The 21,297-nt window shown below is 44.9% G+C and overlaps 2 protein-coding genes across 2 annotated transcripts; one reads left to right on the top strand and one right to left on the bottom strand.

The window, feature by feature from the left end:
* Window positions 1-3,659: 3,659 nt before the first annotated feature.
* Window positions 3,660-7,169, bottom strand: LOC113140939 (uncharacterized). The gene is made up of 5 exons (XM_026325073.2): window positions 7,124-7,169; window positions 4,705-4,746; window positions 4,380-4,619; window positions 4,089-4,298; window positions 3,660-3,952 (listed from the first exon to the last, which is right to left on the bottom strand). Exons 1-5 carry the CDS (start codon window positions 7,152-7,154, stop codon window positions 3,852-3,854), a joined length of 624 nt encoding a protein of 207 aa, XP_026180858.1. The 5' UTR covers window positions 7,155-7,169; the 3' UTR covers window positions 3,660-3,851.
* A 3,530-nt stretch (window positions 7,170-10,699) lies between these two features.
* On the top strand, window positions 10,700-16,818 carry LOC113140678 (putative protein TPRXL). Its single transcript, XM_026324591.2, has 8 exons — window positions 10,700-10,807; window positions 11,942-11,983; window positions 12,097-12,333; window positions 12,420-12,641; window positions 13,905-13,976; window positions 15,560-15,616; window positions 16,213-16,278; window positions 16,561-16,818. The coding sequence occupies exons 1-8, from the start codon at window positions 10,777-10,779 to the stop codon at window positions 16,593-16,595; spliced, it is 762 nt and encodes a 253-aa protein (XP_026180376.1). The 5' UTR covers window positions 10,700-10,776; the 3' UTR covers window positions 16,596-16,818.
* The last annotated feature ends 4,479 nt before the right edge of the window (window positions 16,819-21,297 follow it).

Raw genomic sequence — 21,297 nt, 5'->3', positions numbered from 1 at the left:
TTTCGGCTTTATCTTGTTTGTTTTTACATATTTTCTGTGTTTATTTCTTACACAGCTCAGTTCTACACAAACCTGAGACTCCATGTTTTTACTCTACATGTCACCGAACAGAACCACGCCATCAATGCACAGAACATTGACACTGACAGTCCTGAATAGTGGAGCACCGAGTGCTCGATCCAATGTACCACAGGGAGGAAGCTCAGGGAAAACAAGAGGCGTGTTAGACCAGTCCTCCCCTCCGTGATCAGGGGGAATGTAAGGTCCAGTCCCAACAAAACAGACTCCAGTGGGACCACAGACAGAGCAGCGTCACTGTGTTCACGGAGACTTGGCCTTTTCTTTGGATAACTTTTACCTGCTGCACAGGGACAGGACTGAGGACGGAGGACAGGAGGAGTCTGGCTGTGTTAGTTAATTTCAGATGGTGCAGACCAGGACTCTGTACAGTGAGGGAGCAGCTGTGCAGCAGAGACATTAGCAGTCAGCATGTGGACACACTACCTGCCACGGGAGTTTACGTACGTCATTGTGACATCAGGGTACGTTCCCCCTCTGCTGACGCAGACACAGCACCCACAGGCCCTGCTCCTCATCCTCTTCCTCATCTCTGGAGACTTCAACTACGCGTCTCCCTCATCTGCTCTGCCCACATACTCACAGTCACCTGCCCCCCCAGAGACCATAAAATACTGGACCTGGTCTATGCCGACACCAAGGAGGCGTATTCTTCATCCCCCCTCGCTCCCCTGGGGAGAGCTGACCACAACATGGTCCATCTGCAGCCTGTGGTGCCACGGGTGGTGAAGAGGTGGACTACTGAGAGAGAGGAGGCTCTGAGGGACTGCTTTAACACCCCTGTGTGGACAGTGAACAGCACCAGAGAACAGCTGACCTCTGGCCCATCCCACCACCCCACCACTTCACAGCTCCGTGGACTCACCCACTCCCCCAGCACACTACCGCCCTGCCCAGCCTTGTCCCTCACACTAGCACAGGTGAGAAGTGAACTGAGGAGGATCAAGGCTAGGAAGGCAGCTGGACCAGATGGCATCAGCTCCAGGCTCCTTAAGTCTTGCACAGGTGAACTGTGTGGAGTTATGGAGCATGTCTTCAACCTGAGCTTCAAGCTGAGGGTGGTACCACAGCTCTGGAAGACTTCCTGTGGTACCAGTGCCCAAGACACCGCACGCTAAAGATCTCAACAGCGTCAGGCCGGTGGCTATCACATCTCATCTGATGAAGACACTGGAGAGACTGGTCTTGAGCCACGTCTGCTCCGTGGTGAGCTCAGCGATGGACCCGCTGCAGTTCGCCTACCGTCCCAGCATCAGGGTGGAGGACGCCATCATCTTCCTGCTTCACCGTGCTCTGGCCCACCTGGAGAAGCCCAGCAGTGCTGTGAGAATCCTGTTCTTTGACTTCTCCAGCACTTTCAACACCATACAGCCGGTGCTTCTAAGGGACAAACAAAGGCTGGTGTGGACTTTGACCTCCATGATGTGGAGTACAGGTGACTGACGCATGACAACCACCCTCTCATCAACGCGGGGAAGACCAAGGAGGTGGTGGTGGACTTACACAGATGTCGGTCTACTGTCCCCTCGTCAGTGAACATCCAGGGAATGGACATTGAGAAAGTGGACTCTTATAAGTACCTGGGTGTTCAACTGAACAACAAACTGGACTGGACTCATAACACAGATGCACTGTACAGGAAGGACCAGAGTCGGCTCTACCTCCTGAGGAGACTTTTGGGGTGAAGGGGGCACTCCTGAGGACCTTCTATGACTCTGTGGTGACATCAGCCATCCTGTACGGTGTGGTCTGCTGGAGCAGCAGCATCACGGAGAGGGAGAGGAAGAAGCTGGACAAGGTCATCAAGACGTCCAGCTCTGTCCTATTGTGTCCTCTGGACTCAGTGAGGGAGGTGGGGGACAGACGGGTCCTGGCTAAACTGACACCTATGCCGGACCATGAGTCTCACCCCCTGCAGGACGTCCTGCAGGATGCTTCAGTGACAGCCTGACTCACCCTGGCTGTGTGTAGTCCACAGGTCTTTCCTTCCTGCTGTCAGACTCCACCATGATCAGACTAACACTGTCCATGTGTCATCCATCTGCTGTGATCATGTCCAACACTGTATTATAAGGTGAATCCCATCAGAGCAATATACTGTGGTCACTTTACCTGCTATTTATTTATTTATCCATAGATGTCCATATACTGGACAGACCCATAGGCACATATTGGACACACTTAGAGTTTTTGTAGCTTCATACTTTTATTCCACTTAGTGTTTTAGAATATTTTTACTTTCTTATGTATCTCACATCTTTGCTCCTTCTGGCTCTCTGCTGTGTTTTTGGACTTTGCTGTTGTCAACAAGACAGTTTCCTCATTGTGGGACAAATAAAGGTTTTTCTGATCTTCTCTGTCCTGATAGAACGAAACATAAAACCAACTGACCAGACTTGGTGTGTCTTCCTGTTTGTGTCTGTGGTTTCAGAGAAGCTGAGGGTGTTTGGTAAAAATACCCAGGTGAAGACACAGATGCTGTGAAGATACGAGCAGCAGAAGTTTCACACTCGTGTTGTCAAAGCTGCTAAAACGTGTCGACGTGACTGAAATAGAAGAGACACCATCAGCTCTGGGATGGTCTCAGAAACCAGCCGGTCTTGTTTGTTCCTGTTCAGGAAGGAGGCTGGGCCTCGTGCTCACATCATGTTCACACTGTAATGAACACAGAACCACATGAGTCCATGTAGAAGCTCCTACGTGACTTTGTCTCCATCAGACATTAGATGTGATTCACTGTGTGTTCCTGCATTTCATTGGTTCATGTTTCTATGACGTGATTCTCTGGCGTCTGTTTCAGAGTCTGTGGAAACAGAAACAGTCCGACTGGGTCCTGAATGAATTTCACTCTTAATATTTGAATGTTGAGTTTCAGTGGCTCTAACATCTGTCCAGCTGCTGCAGGCCACCTGTGCTAGTTACTGTGCATCAATATGAAATAACCTCATGTTATATATGAATCTGACTGATCTCTGGTCAGTTTGTCAGTAACAGTGAGGACATGTTGTGTGGGACAAGTTTCAGTGACCACAGATAATCAGCAGCTTCAGCTCTGACCCAACGTGGATCAGGGGCCAATGAAGGACCTGAATGTTTCTGTAATCTGATAATTAGACTCATAGGAATAATTTGGATCCTTCATTAGACGATTTTAGTTTCCTGGACATTTTCAGGTTTTTACTTTGAGGGTCTGGACTGAAAAAACACAAAGTCGTGTTTTAGCTGAAGCTGAAAACCTGGTTTCTTCTTCTGCCTCAGTTTGGTTTGTTGGTTTGTTGTGCGTCAGACGAAGGAGACGGTTTTCTGACACAGTCACATCTAAAATGATGGTCCTGGACTTTGTCTTTCAGAGAGAAAACTGTCTCTGATGTGATGAAGCTCCAGCATCAGTGTTGATTCTGTCAGTTTGTCTGGATTCAGCTTTAAGTCGCTGCTGCAGAAGAAAATTCACTGAAACCTTTGGAAACGTCTGAATCTTTTATTGTTGCTGAAACACTTAAAGCAGGAAGTCGGCACATATTCAAAGTGACAGGAAATAATGGGACCATGAAGGACTGAGGGTCCAGTCTGTCTGATCTGTGACCGATCCCATTAATAATCAATGAGACCTGGTTCAGACGTGGACAACAGGACGTCCACATGTGAGTTTGTCCAAACAAAGACATGAAAGATACAGAACATGAGAACAGACGTCATGTGGTTCGTTTCCTGTTCAACATTCACGTAGTTTAAAAATCAGTTATTGGTGAATCTTGGATCAATCAGTGACCGAGTCACTCGGCTCTGAGGTCGTGCACCGTGGTGACATCAGCAGTGATGTCATCATACTCGTCACCATGCTGGGTCATCTCCATGGAGACTGCAGGTTTGTTTCCTGAGGGTCAAGAGGTGACAATGGAGATTCAGGATTATGTGGCCCTGATCAGACTACTGGTTCTGGTTTCACTATCTCTGTTTGGACTCGAGCAGGAAACAGTGTTTCTGCTGTAGAGTCTGTGTCTGGTTCTTACCTGTTTTCCTGCTGCAGCAGATCGACACCATCAGGACGGTGCAGACACAGTACGGACTGAAGACCAGGAGGTGGCAGAGGAGTCTGACCACAGACACAGGGGGAGGAGGAGGAGGAGGAGAAGGAGGAGACAGGGAGGAAGAGTTGATGAGAGTTGCAGTGGGTGATGATGATGATGTAGTGGGAGGGTCAGAGGTTGTAGGAGGAGGATCTGTAGAGAGGGCAGCAGAAGCTGGTTCAGTGCAGTGATCAGTTTATTATCAGCTCATAAACAGGAAGTCACAGTCCTGACCTTTGACCCTCAGCCAGCTCCGTGGAGATGATCCACTCTCATCAGTAGCACACCAGTAGAGACCTTCATCAGACTGTTGGACTTTAGAGATAGTGAACCCAACTCTAAGATCATTTCCAAGTCGGGTTTCATTAACGTAGAAATAAGCTCGAACAATGTCGCCGTTTGTCTTTAAACAGTGAAGAGTGACATCACTTCCTGTCAGCACAGGAGACGAAGGGATCTGGACCTGAAGGCTACCTGAACAGGCAGAAAGAGAAACAGTCAGTCAGTCAGTCAGTAAATGTATCTGTATTATTGTTTCAGTGTCTCTGGTTGTTCTCACCTGCAGAAACAGTCAGTCCAGACAGCAGCAGCACAGACACACCTGCAACAGGAGGTCAGAGGTCACTGAAGGTCAGAGGTCACTAAAGGTCAGAGGTCACTAAAGGTCAGACATCCCAGCTCTTCATGTGCATGTTGTTCATTATTCTACTGGGCCACATCTGAATGGACAGAGTTCCAGCCCACTGGTTTGCTGCTAAACGTTAGTCAGTTAGTTTGTCTGTCCTGTACAAAGGATTCCTCCAGAGGGAAAAGCCCACGGAGTCTATCTGGTTACCGACTTGATCTGATCTAATGGGTCCTGATGGGTTGAATGATGCGCATTGTTATCCAGGTCGACAAAGTGTTCAGTCATTTTTCTTACCCCTAAATAAAGCTTTGTTAGAGAGATGACCAAGAGATCAAGTAACAAAAGACTCAAATATGTGGTTTTAGCATTCAGTTTGTCTGTTACGTCCTCGGGGTGTGCTGAACACATGGCTAACCTGGAAGGGGTTATAGTAAGAGAAAACCAGGACACAGAGAGGTTACTATTAACAGAAAGTTACTAAAGACGGACTACTCAAAAGTGAGAGCCGAAGACCAGCCATTCGGGGTAAAAAGCACACTGCAAACAGAAACTTGAGGACACAAAGCTAAAGATAAACATCACACCCGGACACAAGAACGAGGATCACGTCGTTACCACACTAGGTAGAAGACACGCACAATCTGAGAGACACCGAACCACCAGTCACCACCTCTCCTCTCTACTACTAACTCCCTTCTCCAGGTCTTTATATCCTCCTTCTGATGGTAGTTACAGTAGGTAACAGGTGCTCACACAGACGTCAGTGGCAGTACCTGAAATACACACAGCACCTGGCAACACACCAACCTATAGACGTAACAAATTTACTAAATGTTACCAACACGTGTAGAGCTATCCGGTACCCACTGAACCCAGGTGGACCCGGGGCCTTTCTGTGTGGAGTCTGCATGTTGTCCCTGTGTCTGTGTGGGTTTTCTCCTCCCACAGTCCAAACACATGCAGGTCAGGATTAGGGTCTGAACCCAGGTGGACCCGGGGCCTTTCTGTGTGGAGTCTGCATGTTGTCCCTGTGTCTGTGTGGGTTTTCTCCTCCCACAGTCCAAACTCATGCAGGTCAGGATTAGGGTGTGAACCCAGGTGGACCCGGGGCCTTTCTGTGTGGAGTCTGCATGTTGTCCCTGTGTCTGTGTGGGTTTTCTCCTCCCACAGTCCAAACTCATGCAGGTCAGGATTAGGGTCTGAACCCAGGTGGACCCGGGGCCTTTCTGTGTGGAGTCTGCATGTTGTCCCTGTGTCTGTGTGGGTTTTCTCCTCCCACAGTCCAAACACATGCAGGTCAGGATTAGGGTCTGAACCCAGGTGGACCCGGGGCCTTTCTGTGTGGAGTCTGCATGTTGTCCCTGTGTCTGTGTGGGTTTTCTCCTCCCACAGTCCAAACACATGCAGGTCAGGATTAGGGTCTGAACCCAGGTGGACCCGGGGCCTTTCTGTGTGGAGTCTGCATGTTGTCCCTGTGTCTGTGTGGGTTTTCTCCTCCCACAGTCCAAACTCATGCAGGTCAGGATTAGGGTCTGAACCCAGGTGGACCCGGGGCCTTTCTGTGTGGAGTCTGCATGTTGTCCCTGTGTCTGTGTGGGTTTTCTCCTCCCACAGTCCAAACACATGCAGGTTCGGTTGGTTGCCCGTAGGTGCAAACATAACTGTGTGTGTGTCTGGTGGTGGGTTAGGGTCCCACCTCTCACCCACTGCATGCTGGGATTGGCTCCACCCCACCCTGAATACCAGGATTCTGTAATTCTGTAATATCTGACATGAAACCTCCACCCTCATGGAAGTGTCCACTGCAACCTCTAACCCAGCCAGCAGTCGACTGTTTAGTGAGGTTACTGTGGGTTAGGGTTAGAAAACTGGAGGAGCAGACTAATAAAAAGTGAAAGTGCACACACACCCAGCACAGTGTGCAGCCAATGCTGCGGCGCCCAGGGAGCAGCTGGGGGTCCGGTCCCTTGTTCAAGGGTCTCACCTCAGTCGTGGTATTGAAGGTGGACAAGGCGCTGGCTGTTCGCTTCGTACAACCGACAATTTCCTGTGAGACTCGGACCTGCAATTTTCAGGTTACAAGTCTGACTCCCTATCCATTAGGCCACGACTGCCCCGAAGGAGCACATGTAAAACATGTTTTCATGTTTCAGATTTGCAGAATAATGTGAGACAAGTTGAAGGTCATTAAATTGCAGAGTCTGTGTTTCACTGACAGCTTTAACTTCATTTGACTTATTGAGCAGAGAAAAGTCATAACTCAGTGACGTCTGACTGTGGCTGTGGTCAGAGAACAAAGGAATGAACACATGAATCAATGAATCAAAGTATCAGCTCAGTGTGGACTCACCCAGCAGCAGACTCACAGCTGGAGGCTTCATGTTGTCTGGATGGAGACTGGTCTCTGAGCAGCCGTCAGATCTCAGCTGTGCCCTGGTGGACTCTCGTAGAGGGAGGAGCTGATGTAGTGGAGTTCACATTTAGTGTTGTATGTCACTGTCAGACAGCAGATTGACTGTTCTGGAAACAGTTCTTAATGATTATTTCTACACACAAGTGATAGACCCTGGTCGGGTTTGTGCAGATTCTGCTACTTTAAGTTAAACTGAACTGTTGTCACATTTTCTACTTCTGGGAAAGAGCTTAGGGTGAGGTGTTTGATTCTCCTTGTCTTTTTCCTCCTATGGTCAGTGTAGTAATATTAGTAATATCAGAGTCTGCAGCACTAAACATTATTGTTCAGATCACGTCTCAGTCCCCCGACTTTCCACTGGCATCGTTTAGGACGTCTACTTTAACACACTCAAGAAAACAGTGGAAACCAGCTGGTTGGATTCTGTCATTGCTTTGGACATTAGGGAGCTGTGGAGTTTTGTTCTTCACAATCACTAAACTCTCAGATTGTATGAAACTATAACACACTAACTATAGGTGCTGTTGTGTGTTATAGTTATATAACACACAACAGCACCTATTTGCACACAACATGGCAGACTGTGATATTTGTAGAATTGTTCGTCTTGACAGTCGTGGTTCAGTTATATTCTCAGTTGAGGTCAGGGGTTATAGCTAATGTTGCTGAACACAGCTGGATGTTGTGAATTATTTAATTATTGTTTTTTTCTTGGCCGCTTTTCTCCATTTTGTCCTCAGCCAGGCCCCGCCCCCTCTGACTGCAGATCAACTCTATCAGACCAATAGAAGAGTCTGAACACAGACACTGGTAGAGCTGCACAGTAATGACTGTTCACTAATGACTGTTCAGTAATGACTGTTCAGTAATGACTCACTGTTCTCTGCATTACAGCCTATTTAACTGAATTTCAGTGGAGTTTTTAACTAACAACAAACTAATATTCCCAAACAGATGAGTCTGTACATTTGGTGTAATTTGATTATTCTCATTCATAGAGCTCATGCTGTGGTCCATTCAACTGATTATTTAATCAATTCAAGAATAATCACTTAGTAAAATCATTTTACATGCATAAAAAATAATATAATGGCAAAGGATTAAATGATGAAATTAGTTATAGTCGTCAATAATCAAATAATTATAGTTGTGAGAAGAGTCAAACTAGTTTTTTGTCCCACTTAGAGTTTCTGTGCTTTTTCTTAACATGGTTATAAATGTGCTGTTGGATTAACTGATGATTATGGGGACGAGTGAGCTGAGTGTCAGACTGGAGCAGAAGAAGCAGGACAGCAGCATCTGGATTTGTGCCTTTACATCCAGCTATCAGTCTGGTAAAATGTCTGTTTAAGACAAATGTCCAGCTTTTTCCCAGGACAGTGAAAAGTGAGTAACAGCAGTGCAGACTATGCAACAGTCTGACTGACTTTACCTGCTGTGAATAAAACCTACAACATGATGGATCCAGACATCTACAGGGTCCTATTTGTTATTCATGGCTCATGAATGTATCAGTGTGTTGTTTGGTGAGTCTGTGTGTAAATTACTGTACATTGAGCTGGTTTCAGAAAAAGTACTGGATGTGATAAAGGTGAATATGTTAAACCCTGAGACAGAACCAAACCTCCACAGAGTTAACAGGAGCAAATGGCACAGTCTGTGACTGTAAATGACAAGATGGCAAAAGCAGGAGCAACAGAAGAGGAAGGAAATATCACACAATGCAGATGGACATGTTGGGAAAACCACTGACACTGACTGAAAAACACTGACCTGTTCAGCTGAAACCATTAGTTATTTAATCGTTCTCATTAGAGCCAGTAATAACATCAGCAGGTTGTGTCTGAATGTACGGTTCCTTTTTTAAAAATGTATTTTAGACCATGTGAAAATGTGTTAACAGCTCAACCACAATGTGAGTGTGAAACTGTCTTGGCAGAACATTTTCCCCTGAAGTCACTTCTGCTTCTATCTCCACTAACAGCTGCATTGATGATTTTAACACTCAAACCCAACATGTCTCACTTCGAACTGTTCAACATGTGGACTCTGGCAAATGGCCCCATCAGACGTGTTGGGTCATCAAGTCCCACATTCATGTTTTGAAGTAGCAGAGGACACACAGCTCCAGTGATCTGGTGAAGGTCTGTGTGTGAGGTTGACTGGCCATCTGGACCATGTGGCTTCCCAAATCACCCTCTTGACAGATGCTGAGAGTCAGGGGCGGCTGCAGACCCTTTTTAGGGGGCCTTTAACCCCCCTGTCTGTTATTTCAGCCCCCCTAAAATCTAAAACTATCAAAAGTGATTGAAAGTATAATTTTTACTTTTTAAAATAAAAATGAAAATAGCTAAAAAATGCAGGACATGTTGATTAAAGAAAAAAGATCCAAGTTTTTGTATTATCATTATTATTATTATTATTATTCTCTTTGCTATTGTGTTTTGTGTTACGGGAATTGCATCACTCTCAGTCAGAAAGCCCTGCAGAGAATAGTTGAGACGGTCCAGCACATAGTTGGAGGTGAGCTTCCCCCCTCCAGGACATCTAAACTCAGTGATGTGTGAGGAAAGCACGGAAGATCATCAGAGACTCCGGACACCTGAGTCATGATCTCTTCTCTCAGGCAGACAGTACCACAGCATCTGGACCCAAACCAGCAGAATGCGAGACAGCTTCGTCTCACAGGCCATCAGACTGCTGAACTCCAGATAGTAGACTATACTCACCCACCCCCACCCACCGCACTGGGTCCATCTACATACCAGCCACACTGACTCTGACTGCCTGGTCTTGCACTGCTCAGAACACATGCAGCTCTGCACTAACTGCACTGAACTACAGTAAAACACTAACAGTATGCATCACTGCAAGTCAATTACAAATCTGTACATACATTTTAAGTCTTTCCAGTATACTGAGCATCAAGTGTATATATACGGAAATGTGTATATTGTGTATTGTGTACATATTGTGTACAACTTGTCTATTGTGTAGAATGCGTATATTGTTATTTATGTACATTGTACTGCTTGTACTGCCATGGCACAGAGTCTTGTACCCAAGAAGTTCACCATCAGTTCACCTGTGTACATGATGTGTGACAGTAAAGAGATTTGATTTGATTTGAGAAACACATCATATGTAAACAGCTTCTATAATGAAATAATTTAGAATCATAAATAAAATGAATGAAATGCAGACAAACAGCCTGGCAGACTGTAGCACAGTGACTGAATGTGCCATAATTACGTTTCATTAAGTTACTGTCACATGTCCACTAATGATCACAGCAGCTCTGGAGCAGAGTCAATCTTCACATTTAGCTTCATTTAATGTTGTTTTAATATTTATGTCTGTCTTTCTACTTGACTTCACCAAAGCCCAGTAATACAAACTCTTCCCACAGTACCAGTCACTACCTGCTGGTGTTGGACTCCTCATCAGAACCTCATTAAAGCAGATGACCCCACACTTACAGAATATTCCAGGCATGACGTGGAGCCAGTGACGTCCTGAGTGTCAACAGGGAAGTGGTGACAGTGAAGGCGTCGCTCTGCTGCTCAGAGACCAGTCTCCATCCAGACACCATGAAGCCTCCAGCTGTGAGTCTGCTGCTGGGTGAGTCCACACTGAGCTGATACATGGATTCATTGATTGAAAGTATTGATTTAAAACTAAATGGAGCTTTGCAGAGTCTGACTGGATTAAAGGAGACACGTCTGCAACAACAAACAGCAGCAGTTTAACTGTGTTGGTTGTTTCTCTCTTCTCTGCTCAGCTTTATCAGACTTTGCAGAGAAACTTTCCAGCATCTGTTTGTGTTTGAAAAAACATTCTCCACATTTTAGAAATGATTAATGCAGAACACGGACTGGTCCTCTCCCTGTTCACTGCAGACGATAACCTGAGGACTGAACTAAACACCACTGATGTGAACTGTCACACTGAGAACACAAAGGTTTTCTGATCGTTTCTGTCTCTGAGGAAAAAGCTTCACGACCACAAAGTGCACAGGCCGAGCTGCATCTTATTTTACCACTGACAGTAGAATGTGATCAGCTCAGTGTCAGATGATCAATAATAAAGTCTGAGCAAAGTGTGAGCAGGATGTCACATTGTTATATCTGTTTCAAATGACTTCCTGTTTTACCCTTTTATTTTTACATTTCCTGACTTGTTCCTGTTTTGGATTCCAGCTTCACCCTGTTCCTGATTATTTTAATGAAGTTAACCTGCATTAGTTTGTTAGTTTAAGTCCAGTCCACAGTCCGTAAAGCCAGAACTGCATACTATTCATCACTAATAGAGGAAAATAAGAACAATCCCAGGTTTCTTTTCAGCACTGTAGCCAGGCTGACAAAAAGTCACAGCTCCGTTGAGCCCAGTGTTCCCTTAGCTCTCAGCAGTGATGAATTTATGAGTTTCTTTACAAATAAAATCACAACTATTAGAGATAAAATTCAGCAGATGCTTCCTATACCTGCAATAAATGAATCTTTTACTACAGTAGCTCTTGAATCATCTGTAGGACCTCAGTTATGTTTAGACTGCTTCTCTCCCATAGATCTCTCTGAATTTACATCAGTAGTTGCTTCATCGAAATCATCAACGTGTCTCTTGGACCCCATCCCGACTAGACTGCTTAAAGGCACCCTGCCATTAATGAACTCATCTTTATTAGACTTGGTCAGTTTATCCAGGGAGACCTTCAGTGACCTCTGACCTTCAGTGACCTCTGACCTCCTGTTGCAGGTGTGTCTGTGCTGCTGCTGTCTGGACTGACTGTTTCTGCAGGTGAGAACAACCAGAGACACTGAAACAATAATACAGATACATTTACTGTCTGTCTGTCTGACTGACTGACTGACTGACTGTCTGACTGACTGTTTCTCTGTCTGCCTGTTCAGGTAGCCTTCTGGTCCAGGTGATCCCTTCGTCTCCTGTGCTGACAGGAAGTGATGTCACTCTTTACTGTTCAAGGACAAACGGCGACATTGTTCGAGCTTATTTCTACGTTAATGAAACCCAACTTGGAAATGATCTTAGGTTCACCATCTCTAAAGTCCAACAGTCTGATGAAGGTCTCTACTGGTGTGCTACTGATGAGAGTGGATCATCTCCACGGAGCTGGCTGAGGGTCAAAGGTCAGGACTGTGACATCACTTCCTGTTTATGAGCTGATAATAAACTGATCACTGCACTGAACCAGCTTCTGCTCCCCTCTCTACAGATCCTCCTCTTACGACCTCTGACCCTCCCACTGCATCATCATCATCACCCTCATCATCATCATCACCCTCATCATCATCACCCTCATCTTCATCATCACCCTCTTCATCTTCAACTGATCCTCTCCCTTCCCTCCTCATCTGGGTCATAGCACCTGTGGGTTCTCTGGTTCTTGTGGTTCTGGTGCTGGTTGTAGCTGTGAGGTGGTGGAGGAAAAGAACAGGTATGTTTTCTTTTATGCTGCTTGACTCTTCAGTTGTGTCAGTAGGTGATGCTAAGCAGAGACCTGTGAGAACTTTAACAGTAGTAACACAAATATACTGTGGACGTTGAAGAGAAAGAAGAGAGGAGCTCAGTCCATGATGTTCAGGGTTACCTGAGCCAGCCCTAACTATACTACTTTACAGGGAGCCAATGAGGAAAAGCTAATATAGGAGAAATATGACCTCTCTTGCTAGTTCCTGTCAGGACTCTACAGTTGCATCACTTCAATTCCTAGGTGGCCTAGGCCAGTCCACATTGACTCCAGGTCCATCTTTCACAGGTTTCAGATCCTGTCTTCAGTCAGCTTTGTATCAACTCTGTGTGTCCTGCTCAGTTTTGTTTCTATGTACAAGTTGACAGTGTGTTTGCACAAGAACTCTAAGACCAGTTTCATCACAATAATGTGACCAGGATTTACAGAAAACAAAAAGTACAGAAAGACCTTTGGAATATAAAGAACAGAGTCTAGACAAAGCCAGAGGTTATAAATGTGTGACTGACTCTCTCAAATCCATTCAAAGGAAGGTATGATGCACTAGATAAAAGCTTGTTTTGACTACTGAACTAATTTACTTTATAAGTTTACAGGAGCTGTCCAGGATCCCACCAAGATTCTTGACCCATGTCCGAGTGTAGGGAGCTAGTGGACCAAGGACACCACCATTCAGCCCAAGCTGCAGACTCTCTGTAAACCCTAAAACACTGTGGCCAGGCTGCAAACTACTGTATGTTAGACTGTTCATACTGGGGCATGTGCCATCGGTTCATGTTTGTTCCAATAATAGTAAACACAGAGTAACATCATTTCCTTAGTGCAGCAAAAAGCATCTGAGCTGATGACGTGGAAATGAAAAACAACTCAACTGTCTTTCTGGACTTATTGAATACGTCTGCTGACAGACTCAGTCTTCAGCTTCTTCAGTCCTCCATGCTCTTCCCAGTTTTTAGGTAGCGTGACTCCCAAGAGACCACCACAGACCACCAAGTGTGGTTTGTCTAACAGCTGAACCCAGTTCAGTTCTATTGAGCTGATTCTGTTCTGAGTGGGTCAGTAAGTGAGAACATCCAGCCCTGTTTCTTTCATGTCTTGTCAGTTGCTGAGTGTCGGCACCATCTGAGCCTCAGTCATAGTCTCCACAGCAGATCAGCTGGTGATGGCAGGATGACTGCTGGTTAGAAAAGGTTTACTCATGTTCGTGTGTTTGTTCTCTTCTCCACTCAGAAAGAAACGATTCACCTCCTGCAGCTGTGACCTACGCTGATGTCACCATCAGGCAGACAGCCAATCAGAGAGGTGGGATGTGTGTGTGTGTCAGACCAGTAGACTGAAGAGACCTCAGGACTTTCCCATCAAACACCGAGACAATCAGTGTTTGGACTTGTGTAATGATGCTGTCTTTGTGAGGACCAGTTAGAGTTTGACCCTTTATAACACGTGTGTGGTCGTCACATGTTCAGATGGTTGTTTGAGGGTTCAGACCTGTTTTCAGATTAGAACCAGGTTCAGGTGAGGGTTGACATTAGAATAACAATAATAATAACAATAATAATAATTATACCTTTTATTTAAAAACACCTTCAGGTCAAGGTCACTGTACATAAGAAGCACCAAGCTGTGACAAACAATAAATAGACAGTACGAACAACAACAAGTAAAACAAACTGCCCAAAGATAAAAAAGTGTCTAATAAGGTTAATTAGATAAAGTTACAGTGGCAAGTCAGAAAGAATGAGCCATTTTAAATAGATGAGCTTTACAACGTGACTTGAATACAGATGAAGAATTAGTGTCAGGGAGAGCTCCACAGACTAAATGATCCACAGTCCATGGTAGTCAAACGTGCTGAGGGTGTGGAAAGAAGACCCATAGAGGAAGAACAACGAGTAGGGAAGGGGGATATGACGGTGGGACCTCTGGTGGAGCAAGGTAATAAGGGTCTTTAAAGTAAGGAGGAGAATTTTAAATTCACTATGATATTTGATGAGAAGCCAGTGAAGCTGTTGAAGAGTGAGGGTGACATGTTGTATGATGGGAGTTTGGGTTTCAATATGAGCAGCAGATTTCTGAACCAGTTGAAGGTTATGGAGAAGCTTGTGTGAGATACCAGACAACAGCTTTACAGTAGTCAAGACCAGAGGTGACCAGAGAGTATTTGGTGCCCAGCAGAAGAACCCCAGTCTTTAACTATTAAGATGAAGAAAGTTTAAAGTGGACCATGAGTTTTTTTCATGAAAGGAATTAGTAAGACAGGTAGGTGGAACAGCAGAATCAGGCTTCGGATTAATATGTAAAATAAATGTCAGATTCCCTGAGAATATGGCCAAGGGGGAGGAGCTAGATTAAAAACAAGAGAGGGCCAAGGACAGAGCCTTAAACCCAAATTAAACCAGCTGCTGTAGTTGAGCTTTAAGGGTTATATTGATGAGTATTGATTGGTATCACTGGAAAGGAAACACTTTCTAGTTTATTGTGCCTTTTCAAATTTGGCCAGTGATTTTTGGTAATACATCTGGAAACACAGTTTCTACAGCTTTGGGCCCACAGGTGGGTCTGGGGTCACTAGTGACAGGATGGGACTGTGAATAAAATGATGTTCTTAGTTGTACAAAATGGGTATGAAATAAACCAGGTGACAGTGATGTCAGTAATGCCAGTTCAATAAGCACATCAAGCAGGACCAGTATGGTTGACAGTCCATCAGCAGCAGCCATTAGCAGATCATTAGTGACCTTAACCAAGGCTGTTTCAGTGCTGTGTTTGGGATGAAACCCAGACTGAAATGATGGGGGTCTGGGGAATCCATGATGTCAGTGAGTGGTCTCAGGACTATAGAAAGACAGATGTTCATATGTGTGTGTGATTTCTGCTTTTTCCAGACAAGCGCTGTGCTGATCCAGATACTGTTTACTCTGGTGTGAGGACACACAAAGCAGGTACACACAGTAGAAACACATTCAGGTGATGTATGTGATTTATTTCTCCACACTGGGGTCAGACTGATGACTGGTAGAGTGTGAGCACCACCTGCAGGATTATGAAGCCACTCACCCATTTTTATTTATTTTTTTTAATATTTTTGTGGTTAGCACTGTTGCCTCACATCAAGAAGGTTCCTGGTTTGAAACCCATCAGGGGCCTTTCTGTGTGGAGTCTGCATGTTCTCCCTGAGCTTGTGTGGGTTTTCTCCAGGTACTCTGGTTTCCTCCCACAGTCCAAAAACATGTATGTCAGGTTGATTGGTGACTCTAAATTGCCCATAGGAGTGAGTGTGAGTGTGTGAGGTTGTTGGTCTCTATGTGGCCCTGTGATGGACTGGGGACCTGTCCAGGGTGGACCCCTGCCTTTCACCCAAAGAGAGCTGGGATAGGCTCCAGCAGGTCCCTGGGACCCTGGTTAGGACTAAGAGGGTACAGATGATGGATAAATATGTCTGCTTTGTCTTTAGTAGATAATTAATAATGTGTTCTTATATCTAAGCAGTAGTTACAGTTAAATGAAGAGATTTAAGTTAATGCTTTGTCTCCCTCAGATCCTGCTGAGGTCACTTATGGTCAGGTTGTCTTCAAAAAGCAGAGAAAAGCTGGCAGGAGACCAGGTAACCACACACACATTCACATAGTGTATATATTACTTTCTCACATTTAACGTGACCTGGACGTCTCTGAGTCCTGCTGTGTCTTGTTAATGTCTGAAAAGTACCAGAGACTATTTTGGTTCTTCAGTGAGAATTTATTACATTTATTGACTATTGTCAAATTAAATTAAACAGCAGAATATTGTCAAGTTTTTCCAAAACTTATTTTACAGGATCAGCCAGTTTTATATTTTAGACAAAGACATGAAGTTTCCTACTGTTGTCACTGTGTTTGTGTTGCAGAACAACCATCTGATCCACCTGCTGTGTCTCCATGAGCTGATACTGGACCAACCACTAAGGCCGTGCTTGTTCTGGAAAGTGTCTCTATTACTGTGAATGTCTCACTGCAGCTGGAGCCGTCAGATACAAGAGAAGTTAGAAGGTGTGAAATGGAAACAGATGCAAAGTGTAACTTTATTATAAAATGATGTTAAATAATGACACAGAGATGATGTTGACTGTCTTTGTCCAGGCTGAATAAAAATGGCATTTCCTGTTGTTCAGCATCATCTGTCCTGTTACTCCAAAACATAAACCTCAGTGTGGACAGTCTGTAGTAGGACTGTTTTATACAGGTGGACCAGTTTGACTGAACAGTGTTGGCATTAAAATAAAATAATTATCTCCAAGGAAAACTACATTTATGGCAGTTATCATATAGTTAGGTAGTACTAATGCAGAACTCTGTATTTTAAGTCTGTATCCTCCTCACCCACACCAACTATCCTCATGTCCTCCTTCACTACATCCAAGAACCTCCTCTTTGGTCTTCCTCTAGGCCTCCTTCCTGGCAGCTCTAACCTCAGCATCCTTTTACCAATGTATTCACTGTCCCTCCTCTGAACATGTCCAAACCATCTCAATCTGGCTTCCCTGGCTTTTTCTCCAAAACATCTAACATGAGCTGTCCCTATGATGGACTCATTCCTGATCCTATCCATCCTCGTCACTCCCAGAGAGAACCTCAACATCTTCAGCTCTGCTACCTCCAGCTCTGCCTCCTGTCTTTGTCTCAGTGCCACTGTCTCTAAACCAGACAACATTGCTGGTCTCACCACTGTCTTGTCCATCTTTCCTTTCATTCTTGCTGACACTCTTTTGTCACACATCACACCTGACACTTTCCTCCACCCGTTCCAACCTGCTTGCACACGTCTCTTCACTTCTTTTCCACACTCTCCGTTGCTCTGGACTGTTGACCCTAGGTACTTAAAATCCTCCATGGGCACCAGTACACTTCTCCTCCATTCCTCAGACATCCTCTCACTCTCCAAGATCTTGTTAAGTAGCCCAGTCAAAAACTCTACTGCCACCTCTCCTAAACACTTCCATACCTCCACAGGTATGTCGTCAGGACCAACTGCCTTTCCACTCTTCATCCTCTTCGACGCCTTCCTCACTTCATCCCTACTAATCTTTGCTACTTCCTGCTCCACAACAGTCACCTCTTTTGCTCTGTGCTCTCTGACATTTTCCTTTCATCAACTCTTCAAAGTATTCCTTCCATCTTTCCATCACACTTGTGGCACCTGTCAACACATTTCCATCCCTGTCCTTGATCAACCTAACCTGCTGCACATCTTTCCCATCTCTGTCTCTCTGCCTCGCCAACCTGTACAAATCCACCTCTCCCTCCTTAGAGTCCAACCTATCATACAAATCCTCATATGCCCTTTGTTTGGCCTTTGCCACCTCTACCTTCACCTTACGCTGCATCTCCCTGTACTCCTGTCTGTTCTCTTCTGTCCTCAGTGTCCCACTTCTTCTTAGCTAACCTTTTCCTCTTAACACACTCCTGAACTTCCTCATTCCACCACCAAGTCTCCTTATCTGCTTTCCTCTTTCGAGATAACACACCAAGTACCCTCCTACCTGTCTCCCTGATCACTTTAGCTGTAGCTGTCCAGTCATCTGAAAGAACCTCCTGACCTCCCAGAGCCTGTTTCAGCTCCTCCCTGAAAGCCACACAACACTCTTCCTTTTTCAACTTCCACCACTTGGTCCTCTGCTCTGCCCTTGTCCTCTTCATCTTCCTCACCACCAGAGTCATCCTACACACCACCATCCTATGCTGTCTGGCTACACTCTCCCCAGCCACTACTTTGCAGTCACTGATCTCTTTCAGGTTGAAACGTCTGCACAAGATGTAATCAACTTGTGTGCTCCTGCCTCCACTCTTATATGTCGCCCTATGCTCCTCCCTTTCCTGGAAAAATGTGTTCACTACAGACATTTCCATCCTTTTTGAGAAGTCTACCACCATCTGTCCTTCTGCATTCCTGACCTGCATACCAAACTTACCCATCACTTCCTCATCACCTCTGTTTCCCTCACCAACATGTCCAATGAAGTCTGCCCCAATCACCACTCTCTCACCACTAGGGATACCCTGGATCACCTCATCCATCTCCCTCCAGAATTTCTCCTTCTCTTCTAACTCTCATCCTACCTGTGGGGCAGAACCACTGACAACATTCAACATCACACCTTCAACTTCCAGCTTCAGACTCATCACCCTATCTGACACTCTCTTCACCTCCAGAACATTCCTAGCAAAATCCTCCTTCAGGATAACTCCTCCTCCATTCCTCTTTCCATCCAGACCATGATAAAACAGCTTGAACCCTGGTCCTAATCTATAGGCCTTGCTACCTTTCCACCTGGTCTCCTGAACATACAAGATATCCACCTTTCTTCTCTCCATCATATCAGCCAACTCTCTAGTTTTCCCTGACAAAGTCCCTACATTCAAAGTCCCTACTCTAAGTCCTACACTCTTGCCCTTCCTCTTCTCTCTTTGCCTATGAACACACCTTCCTTCTCTCCTTCTTCGACCAACACTAGTCCAATTTCCACTGGCACCCTGTAGGTCAACAGCACCAGTGGCGGCCTTTGTTAACCCGGGCCACAACCGATCCGTAGTGATGTGATGACATCAGTGATTTTAATTACAGCCAGGGAGACTGTTAGTTTACATTTAGGTTTAGGTCTGTTTGGTTTAGTTACAAACACTGAATAACAAATAAACTTATTCACACACCAGACAGACATAGAAACAAAGTAGGTTTTGTAATAGCCAGGTAAGTCAGAGAGTGAGTTGAGTTGAAGACTGAGTGAGCCAGTTAGTGACTAAGTGATGAAGGGACATGGAGGAAGAACCAGAGCCAAAAAGATCTGGATCATATGTCTGGGAGCACTTTGACCTGATTACCTGAAAGGTCAAGAGCCTGAGATTGTCATGATCCGGACATTTGATTTCCTGTTTTGGACTGTTATTTTGGAAGGACCAGACAGGCACTGGATTTTGATGTTCTGTTTTCACTTCACCTTGACCTGATTATTTGATTTGACTCACCTGTGCCTTGTTTTGTTCCCTCAGTTTATATACCTTTGTTCAACACTCTCTAAAGCTGCCTGGCATTATCATTATTATGCCACACATGTTCCCAGTTTGGTTTTGCCTTCTTCTGCTTCTGGATTTCCTTTGGGATTTTTGTTCGTGGTCTGCCTTTCCGCTAAACTAGGTTAAGTAGCCTTTTTCCTTTGTGTTTGTATTTTCTCCAGTTCTTCACCATGTCTTGCGTTCTTGTTTAGTTCCCTCGTGTTCACGTTTACTCCCTTGTGTTCATGTTAGTAGTGGGCAAGTGAAACCTCATGAAGCACTGAGGCTTTCCTCACAATTGTGCCGAAAAAGATTCAAAGCTTCGAGACTTCAGTGACGGTGACATCTGGTGGACAACTGAAGCAATAGCAACCTCTAAAGAGCACGACTGAAGCTCTGGCACTGTTTCAATCCCATGACAGCAATAAAAGTTCAGAAAAGTCTGTGTGGTCATTCAAGTGTTTTGTTCATTCATACCAAATAATGATTATATGGTCATTACAATAAAATATGCAGATGCTCTCCCCCATACTCTAAAACACATTCCAGATTAACCCAAAGAATCAATGCAAATTATCTTAAGGGTTAAATGTCCCTAACAGGATTAGAGATACTTCCAGCTTTGTAAATGATCATGGTGTTTAATTCAGACACATTGTTTTTTTTGTGTGAAGTGTTTTGAAGGAAAACCTTTAAAGCTAATGGTTTGTCATTTGGGGACTTGCATGGTTGATTTGGAATAACTATTCATAGAAGCAGACAAGTTATGTGTCTTCACAGGTTTTTATTGAGAAATATAATTTTTTCTACTGTCGCAGGCTTCAGTCAGCTCCTCTTCTGGCTGACCAGCTCCCCAGCTTTGGAAAATATCCTTTCACAGGGAACAGATGATGCTGGGATGCAGAGATACTTGCATGCAAGTTTCCACAGTGTAGGATATAAAGTCTTTCGTGCCACCGAGTACTTCATGGGATCCTCTGCTCTTGTCAGAATTTGTTCTTTCAAATATCTATGACACAGACAGTAAGACAATGAATGACTGAATAAAACAACTGATGTTACAACAGTAATCAACATGCATACCTCTGGATCTCCACTGCAGCGCTGGCAGATGCACTGCTGGTGCGGTGCTGAGACTCTACATAGTTGTCCAGTAAAGCACACAAGTTGTAATTTTCTTCTCCAGCACTGGCAGATGTTGTTGCAGTCTCCAGTGGCACATCTTCTGCCGACCCATCAATAAGACTGGCACACTCTCGTGTTAGCCTTTCTACAGCAACATGAGCATTGCTTTGATTAGAAAAGCCAGCCTGTTTAAACTGTGGATCCAAGATGGTGGCCACAGACAGGGAGTTCACCTTTTCCAAGCCACTGAATTTTTCATTCAAATTAGTTTTCAAATGGTTGGCAAGCGTGGCACTAATACAAGGAGCCATTTGGGCACATTTGGCAGAAATTACGTCTCAGCATTTTGGCTATAGGAATTGCCTTTGACCCCGACACTCTCCTTTCCTCAGAAAGCTCAACAGTTGCCTGATAGAATGGCCTTAAAACTGTCAGGCACTGGTTGATTGCTGTATAGTCATCAGCAGTGA

The sequence above is a fragment of the Mastacembelus armatus genome, chromosome 18, assembly GCF_900324485.2.
Source record: "Mastacembelus armatus chromosome 18, fMasArm1.2, whole genome shotgun sequence".
Lineage (NCBI taxonomy): Eukaryota > Metazoa > Chordata > Actinopteri > Synbranchiformes > Mastacembelidae > Mastacembelus > Mastacembelus armatus.
This window is presented reverse-complemented; position numbering and strand designations above follow the sequence as displayed.

What these genes read in the sequence shown, in the direction of transcription:
- LOC113140939 (XM_026325073.2), bottom strand. Translation starts at nt 7,154, where the DNA reads ATGAAGCCTCCAGCTGTGAGTCTGCTGCTGG. An exon ending in AGCTGTGAGTCTGCTGCTGG is followed by an intron (nt 4,747 to 7,123) that starts GTGAGTCCACAC and finishes CTCCTGTTGCAG; the next exon opens with GTGTGTCTGTGCTGCTGCTG. An exon ending in CTGCTGCAGCAGGAAAACAG is followed by an intron (nt 3,953 to 4,088) that starts GTAAGAACCAGA and finishes CTTGACCCTCAG; the next exon opens with GAAACAAACCTGCAGTCTCC.
- LOC113140678 (XM_026324591.2), top strand. Translation starts at nt 10,777, where the DNA reads ATGAAGCCTCCAGCTGTGAGTCTGCTGCTGG. An exon ending in GAGCTGGCTGAGGGTCAAAG is followed by an intron (nt 12,334 to 12,419) that starts GTCAGGACTGTG and finishes CCCTCTCTACAG; the next exon opens with ATCCTCCTCTTACGACCTCT. An exon ending in TGTGAGGACACACAAAGCAG is followed by an intron (nt 15,617 to 16,212) that starts GTACACACAGTA and finishes TGTCTCCCTCAG; the next exon opens with ATCCTGCTGAGGTCACTTAT.